We start from the raw sequence: 8,909 nt of genomic DNA on the forward strand, positions 1-8,909 counted from the left end.
TTTGTAATATTATTTGTATGATTATTATTATTATTATTTGTATTATTATTTGTATTTGTAGCAATAGTAGAAGTTCCATGTTACCATCATAATAAAGTCATGTTAATAACAATAAAAATGTTGGGATAAACATAATGAGATAAACAATTGCAACATAGTATGAAGACGATTCACTCTATTCCTCCGAATGAAATACAAACACATCGGACCGCATTAAGGTGACCTCGTGTTCTCCGTGTCACCGCTAGGTGGCGCTGGTGCTCAATACAACCCTCCTTAACCCGGAAGCAGAAGCCGCGGACCTTTAAGTGGGCAGGAAGTGCCCTCGTGAAGTGACAGTTTGGCAACATGGCGCTTGACGTTAAATCCAGAAACAAACGATACGAGAAACTGGACTTCCTGGGAGAGGGTCAGGTAGGAAGAGTCCCGAATCCCACCTGTCGGTCTTCACGCGCGTCTCCCTTCTCCCCCTCGCGCGCTCTGTCTCGCGCTGCGAGCGGCGCTAGCTAGCGTTAGCTCGTTGTTCATGTCAACAAAGCCGTGTGGTCCATTGTGCGGCGGCGGCGTCGGTGCTGGTGCTGGTTCTGGTTCTGTACTCATCTCTCTGCTCCTCTTCTCCAGTTCGCCACAGTGTACAAAGCCAGGGACAAAACCACAGATACCATCGTGGCCATTAAAAAGGTAAACGCACTGAATGTAAGTCTGCGTGTCGACCTCTGGTCGCATGTGGGCTCTGCAGAACACAGCCGGTCCGGACGTCATGGGAAACCTCGACAAGTCATGGCATGTTTTTAAATGATCATTTCCATGCCTGGGAAAAAAACTTAAATCATAAAAGTTTTGGAAAAGTCATGGAAATGTGTTATCACAAATGAGCCTGAGGGCTTTACAATGTGTACACATACGTGATCTGTTGATATTATGTTTAGATCCTCCTCACAGGGTTCGTACGTGATGGAAAACCTGGAAAAGTCATGGAATTTTAAAATGGTCAATTCCAGGCCTGGAAAAGTCATGGAGAAAACTTAAATCATAAACGTTTTGGAAAAGTCATGTAAACGTATTATAATCACGTGTTCATTTATGCAGAGTTAGAAATAATTAATATGTTTTTTAAAGAAAGACGCTCAAAATATAAGCCGGCGTGCGCTCTCGATACGCAACATGCTTCATGTTTATACCGAGATTTCAGTTTGGTCCTGGACATCTGGTTTAAAGTCCTGGAGATCCACTGGTCAACATGTGTAAGAACCCTGACTTTGTTTCCCCTGGCAGATTAAGGTTGGCCACAGAACGGAGGCTAAAGATGGTAATTAAATTCAGACTGTTCGCACATTGTTTCTGTGTTAACCACAAAGTGCAGCTCAGCGCCACGTAATGACGTCTCACCCACAGGTATTAATAGGACCGCTCTTCGAGAGATCAAACTCCTGCAGGAACTACATCATTCAAATATCATCGGGGTGGGTCCACGGTCATTATGTCCACATGTAGAACATCTATTTGTCTTGATATGTGACTGGTATTACTTGTGAGGGGAAATTACCATGTTGTGAGTATTGAGGTGCAGAAAGTCAGATATTTGGGTCTCATCAGGAACGACCTCAGTGACGATGACGATGTGCAAACTTTATGCACGAGCCAATATGCCGGCACGTACATTTCATATGTGTCCAGAAGATGTTAAAACTGCTCCGTTTCGAGCCAACTGTGCTCCTCTGTATCAGCTCACCTGTGGTGGTTACACAGAAGGAACAATGAAAAAGATTCAAGTGGCATTTAATTGTATTGTATTTATTCCGTCAATCAAATTAAATACAATATTATTATATATAATATACAAACCAGAAAGACTGAATAGGTAGAAGCAAAAAATGCTTATATATTCCTATCCTAAATTAATATAAATTAAATCAGAAAATATTTATAAAATTAAGGGGAAAAAAGAAAGAAAAAATATATATACATACATACATACACACATATATGTATGTATATATATATATATATATACACTTCCACACATATCTTCCATATAAATACATTTCAATCACATTTATAACTCTCAAGAATTGTTTTATAAATAATTCCCTTGAATACCAAAAAGGAGTTCACCATTCTTGCATCCATCTCAACATTATTCCATAATTCGACTACAACAGAAATGATGCTTTCAGGATCTTGCTCAAGCTTCCGAGATGGATAAGTGCAAGTCAGATGTTTGTGAGCCGGAACGTTCCCACTTTTCATGCCATTTTGAGGAATTTTGTATATAAATTTAAATGTCAACTGAGTGTCTCAGAGAATTTAGTTCTAAGAGCCTTGGCTGACCCACTGAGTGATACCAGGTGTTTGTCTCGTTTCTGGAAGCAATGGAACAAACAATGGTGTTTTTTGTTGTTTTTTAACCACGAGTGACTTTTTAGCTTCAATGCTTGGACCTGTGTCCTCGTGTTGTATTTTATATATTGATGTGGTATTTGTTGTTTTATGGACCCATGAGTCTGGAATAAAGAAATATATATATATTTATATATCTCCTCCTAACCTACATTATCATGTCCTGTTCCGTGTGCTTTTAGCTGCTCGATGCCTTCGGACACAAATCCAACATCAGCCTGGTGTTTGACTTCATGGAGACGGACCTGGAGGTGAGCGCTGCTGCCTCTTCACAAAGTCTCTGTGTCTTTCAAGAGATAGAGCGGAATGACACGGAACACTATTATGCAGACCCGGACCGTAACCTTCTCATTTTGATTATGTTAAATGAAATGTTGAACTTGTGATCAGTTCAAAAAAGAATTCCTTTCCTGAAACCTTTTAGATCTCAAACAGTCAGGGTACTTATTGTTTCTGGAAAGATATTAGCCAAGACGTAAAATATTAAAGCTCTATTGGTTTTCCCCTCGTTAACATGGCAGATACTGACTCAGTATCTGCCATGTTAACGAGGGGAAAACCAATAGAGCTTTAATATTTTACGTATTATTCTATACTGTACATTCGTATTCCTGTTTACCTTTTGACCAAGGTGTTGCAGCATTGGAGATATGTGCACTTACATTGTAATTTCTGTTAACTTTAAGGATTGTTTACCATGTTCCTGGTATACAATCTATTCTTTATATAATAAATAACAATTCAGCTAATCTATGTAAATGTATTTATTTGTTAGATTTTGTTCTGCAGAGTTATATAAGCCATGTTTAAGTCGAGCCTGACGTTTCCATGCACACCAAGGAATGACCCCGGTCTGTTCACAGAGTGAGACCCACAGCTCATGGTTCTCTCTACTCTGTGTGGAGACTTTACAACACTCATACAAATAACTGTGCATTTCATTAGTGGGCCACCAGATGGACATTTCCGTCTTTATTACCTTCCCCTTACTTGAGATCAGGGAGAGAGCGTTTAAAAGCTGGGTTTCATTAGTGATTTCTTTCCCCCACAAATATCTACTTTGGGTGTGTGGCGACTCGGGTCGTAATTAATCTGATTCCATGTTCAGCTTTCAATCTGTGAATGCGCGACGAGGTGGTAACTGAGGGGAGTCACGGCGAGACGGAGTAGCGCTGACGGGTTGAGCGAGTTGGCGGCGTCAGATCTCCCGTTTGACCTTGACGTGATTCTGCAAGGTCGCCGAGGCGTTCGTGTTGCTGGTGTGTTTTGGCATTCGAGGCTCCAGATGGGCGCCCACCACCAACAGATCAGACTAATAGAACCATGCAAAACAAGATAAATACGCTTATAAAAAAAATCAATAACACTCTCCTCTTGGCTCTCCCAGTGAGCTGAAGCCATTAGTGTCTTCCAGGCAGCAGACGGACACACGGATGGAATATGATGCTCGTCTTCTCCCCGTGCTGGAAGACTATTATTAGGCCACTAGGTTACATTTGGCTGCGTGAGCTTATCCACTACACATGTTGGATGTTTCTCTGACTAATAAAATGAAGGAGCAGGAGAGTGAAGTCGGTGATTGTGGAGCTGGAGGACGGATGGAGGGTCTGGCTGAGAGGTCGAGTCTGGTGCTGCGTCTGTCTCCGTCCTCAGATCACCTCTTCAGTTCTCTAATCTGCTCTGATACCAGTAATCTGATTTAGAATGTGTAGCTCAGATATCTGACTTTATTTAAGCCTCTTTGTTTTTTTAAGGTGATTATCAAAGACACCAGCCTCGTCCTGACTCCGGCCAACATCAAAGCCTACATCCTCATGACCCTCCAGGGATTAGAGTACATGCACCAAAACTGGGTCCTACACAGGGTAAGAGCACTTCATCTCTCTCTCACACACACACACACACACACACACACACAGTCGGTACACTGTTCTGCTTTGTTTTTGCAGGATCTGAAGCCCAATAATCTGCTGTTAGACGGCAATGGAGTGTTGAAGTTGGCTGATTTTGGTTTGGCCAAAGCGTTCGGCAGCCCCAACAGAGTCTACACGCATCAAGTGGTTACCAGGTCGGTGCTTCTTGTCCACCTTGCGTTAGTAATACAGATCTTGTACTTATCTGTCTGTTACCGTGTCTCTTTTGATCACTCAGAGGAAATCTCCTTCACCTAAATCAATTTAGATAAACGAATCTTCATGTGCTTAACTTCATTAACTTACCGTAATGTCATTAGAAGACACATTTGAGACTGGTTGATTCAATTCATCTTAATTCCAGACGCGCGGGTAAGGTGAGCCGTGTGACGGCACGTTGTGAGACCCGTCGGTCTCCTGTCCCCGATTGGCTAACGAGTCTCAGGGTTTCCCAGGTGTTGAAGGCTTCTCCACAGAGAAGATGAAACCCGTGGAGCTAGGATGGAGTAGCTTCCTAAATTTAAGAGTTGTACAAAGTAACTCTCATACCTGCAAACTTGTCACCTTTCGGCGAAATTCGACGTTTTTAAATCAAAATAGGTCATCCCCGTGAATCCTGTAGATCCAAAGAGTTTTTGTTTTGGGGGGGGGGGGGGTCACCTGGCCCGCTGGCGTTGAGATTGCAGTGAGACGTTGAGAAAATGTGAAGTGGTGATCTTCTCAATAAAATATCTTTGACGGGACGTGTGAGTCTCGGCCAATCAGCGTTGAGATGTATGTTAGCCGCTACATCTGCTGCTGTCACGCTGCACCCTCTAGCTGATCAGCCATTGGTCCTCTTCAAGCTGATCAGCCATTGGTCCTCTTCCTGTATTAAAGTCTTTTTTCAAGAGGCAACATTTTTAAAGATGTGTATGTCGGACAGCGATGAGAAATATTAAGGAACAATTAAAACACAAATATGCAAATGTTTTGACTTTTAAATATTATTTATTTAATTTTAATCATTATGAATAAATAATTATTAAAATAGAAACACAAATATGCAAAATAGGCTGTATATATATATATACAGCCTATTTTGCATATTTGCATTCATTTTTATAATTTGTAACTGACCCGCTGGCGTTGAGATTGCAGTGAGACACGGTGGATGTTATCCGTACGCTAAAAACAATATGATTTAGCCCCTCCCCCCCCCCCCCCCCCTCCTGAGTTTGCCGGTATGAACTCTGTGTCTCGATCCGTCTCCTAGGTGGTACCGCTCCCCTGAACTCCTGTTTGGTGCCAGGATGTACGGCGTGGGCGTCGACATGTGGGCGGTGGGATGCATCCTGGCAGAGTTACTCCTTCGGGTGCACTAACCTCACCTCAGAGATCCATCCATGAAGGGTCAAGGCCTGCTGTGTGGTTCCCGTCTCATGTGGCCCCATGTCTCATCTGATGTAGATACCGTTCCTTGCTGGAGATTCAGATCTGGACCAGCTGACGAAGATCTTCGAGGCTCTCGGGACCCCGACAGAAGAGACGTGGCCTGTTGGTATCCGTTCCCCAGTGATGGATGTTTTGGCTTTGCTCCCAAGTGAAGCCTCTTTTCTAATTGTTTTTTCCTATATTGTCTGCAGGGGATGAATAGTCTACCTGATTATGTGTCCTTCAAAATATTTCCTGGCACACCGCTGGAACATATATTTAGTGCAGCTGGAGACGACTTGCTGGAGCTGCTCCAGGGCCTGTACACCTTCAACCCCCTGACGAGGACCACGGCCACACAGGTAATGCTCCACCGAAGCTCCGCAGCTTTTAGAGTCGCATCACAGGAATAATGTGACTGGTTGATTGTGGGTGGACAAGAAGACTTAAAATATAAAAGGAACATTTGACATGTTAAGTTGAGAGATATTAAAACATGTGTTCCAAGAAAATCCAACAGTCGAAAGTTAAACATTTACATAATGGTGGGTTTGATCCACATGAGGACGCATGGTGAGATGTCTTTAACTACTTATTTTAAACGATCGACATTATGCTATTTATCTCGCTCTTTTGGAAACTGAAAGAAAAGCGTAAGAGCCGCAGGTGATGACGTGATTTCTGCTCGTGTCTTGTTCTCCAGGCTCTGAAGATGAAGTACTTCAGTAATCGACCTGGTCCCACTCCGGGTCCACAGCTCCCCCGACCCAACGGTCCCGCCGAGGCTCTGAGGGAGAAGGAGATCGTCGGCCTCAAGAGGAAAATCGAGGGCCTAGAGACAAGTAATGGACTCGTATTAGCTCCCAGTTTCTTGGTTTAATCGGTGTCTGCTACAACATGATGGACGTCTTTAGAAAGAGTTGAACGTGTTGGGACTTTCCTCCCAGAACAAACTTACATCAAGCATGTTGTGAAACGTGAGCCTCGTGAATTGTTCTCAAAGTTCTGCACACCACATTCCAACATCTAGAATAGCACCTGATGGAACCTAGCAATTCAGAGGGTGTTGGCTGCTCACTCAACTACAGTTAGGAGTTCAGAGGATAGCAAAGGAGAACACACACACACACACACACACACACACGCACGTAGAGTTTAGCGGATTGTGGTGGGGTAGGTTTCCCGGGAGGAGGGCCTTGGAGTTCCTGGGAGGTTCAAAGCTTTTCCAGCTCCCGCTTCTGTGGGTTGGAACATGTGTGGGTTGATTATCCGCGCGATGCTCCCGGATATTACAGAGAGAAGTTACACAAACTTAAAGTAGGAGGAAACTTTAGATGTCAGCAGATTCCCGTTAGGCTTGTTTTGCTTGCACCTGTCGTGTAGAGGCAGTTTTGTTCTGAAGTGTTTTATAACGACAATCTTTGTATTCTTTTCAGCTGTGATGAAGAAGAAGCTCATTTTCTGACCACACGGGGCCTCAATAATCCGATGATCTCCTTCTTCTTCTCGCCATTTTGTGGCTCCGCCTTCCCGCGTTGCTCAGGATCATCCACTGGAATGAAAAACCCAAAGAAGTCCAGCGCAGAGAGAAAGGGCTCAGGTGTGCTGGACGTTGGGACATTTCGAGGTCGTGGCTGTTGATTCAGTTGAGCTGTGCCTTCTGTCTGCAGCACCACACCCGCCGACAGCAGGTCCAAAGCGTCTGCTCCTCCTTCATTGTAACAATGATGCTCTGGCAGCCTGTTGTAATCTGTATATTTATGTGACTGAAAAATAAGATCAACCAAACAAGCAAGACTGATTTATTTCAAAGTGTTTGTCCTCCGTGATGTGAAGGCGTGGTTGTGAGTGTTCCTCCACACCGTCCACCTGATGTCATGTTTGAAGAACTCACAGCATCGACACCAGTGGTCCCCAAACTAAGGCCCGCCTCCACGTTTGGCCCCGCCCCCTGAACAATACCAGAGACGCATTCTTATTCTTTTTTCAGTCTGGCCACGCAAATCCTCGACTAGCCGCTGTCAAATAGAACGGAATAAGATCCCTGAAAGGGTTTTTAATATTTGGTTATGTGGCTTTCTGGAAAACAATACATGTTAGGGTACCCTGATCTACACATTCTGTCTCTTTGGAATGCGTGGACAGAACTACGCCGTGGTTCATGTTCCGGAGGAAGGATCCGTGTGTTTAACTGTTTCACAGACGGCGGCGGCGTGCAGCAGGGGGCGGCGCCTCCCGGTCCGGTCTCGTCGGCGTCCCGTGAGTCAACGTGACGGAGGCTCGATGCTCCGGCAGATGTTCGCTGCACTTTTTGTTTTTTTGTCAACCAGTAACGGATTAGAAGGGAAAAAAGACGAGAATGAGAGTCACAGATTTTTTCAAACAGGATTATTCTTTATATTTATTTTAATCAAATTATTTATCAAAAAACAAGATGTATTTATTTTCTCTGTGTAATGTTGAATGCCTTCTGCTTCAGTTTTCACAATGAGGCCATGCTTTATTTTTTCTTGTGCAATGTCTGATGACTAGTTTTTGTTTCTTTATTTTTTAATCTTACTACGTTTTTGTGAGGTCCCATACGGTCAGAGAGAAAGGAGCCTGTGTGAGTTGTTCATATAGCAGAGTTCGTACGGTCATGGAAAAGTCACGGAATTTTAAAATGGTCATTTCCAGGCCTCAAAGTCATGGAAATGTGATATAATCACATGTTCATTTACGCCAAGTTTGAAATATGTTTTTTAAAGAAAATGCTCAAAATATAAGCCGGCGTACGCTCTCAATACGTAACATGTTCTACATGTTTCATATTTATTCCGAGATATCAGTTTGTTGAGTGACCACACTGAGTGTGTGTGTGGGGGGGAACTGGGTCAGATGGCAGGTCAGTCATGGAAAGCTGCCGGCGCTGATAAGGCGGAGAGCCACAAAACACTGAGTCAACATTCTGGTCCAGAGAATAAGAGCATGCTTAGTGGGAGAAAGTCATATGTTGTTGTGTATTTTATTCAGTCAATCAAATAAAATACAATATTATTATATATAATATACAAAACAGACTGAAAAGGTAGAGGTAGAAGCATAAAATGTTTATATATTCCTATCCTAAATTAATATAAGAAAATATATATCTATATATACATACTTCCACATACATCTTCCATATAAATACATTTCAATCAC

General features: G+C 43.1%; 1 protein-coding gene across 1 annotated transcript; it reads left to right on the forward strand.

The window, feature by feature from the left end:
- The first annotated feature begins 305 nt into the window (after positions 1 to 305).
- On the forward strand, positions 306 to 7,521 carry cdk7 (cyclin-dependent kinase 7). The gene is made up of 12 exons (XM_056419801.1): positions 306 to 414; positions 622 to 681; positions 1,276 to 1,309; positions 1,396 to 1,463; positions 2,583 to 2,651; positions 4,155 to 4,265; positions 4,350 to 4,468; positions 5,569 to 5,668; positions 5,763 to 5,849; positions 5,939 to 6,088; positions 6,430 to 6,568; positions 7,163 to 7,521. Exons 1-12 carry the CDS (start codon positions 349 to 351, stop codon positions 7,189 to 7,191), a joined length of 1,032 nt encoding a protein of 343 aa, XP_056275776.1. The 5' UTR covers positions 306 to 348; the 3' UTR covers positions 7,192 to 7,521.
- Positions 7,522 to 8,909: the final 1,388 nt, after the last annotated feature.

This window comes from Pseudoliparis swirei, chromosome 7 (genome assembly GCF_029220125.1).
Source record: "Pseudoliparis swirei isolate HS2019 ecotype Mariana Trench chromosome 7, NWPU_hadal_v1, whole genome shotgun sequence".
NCBI lineage: Eukaryota > Metazoa > Chordata > Actinopteri > Perciformes > Liparidae > Pseudoliparis > Pseudoliparis swirei.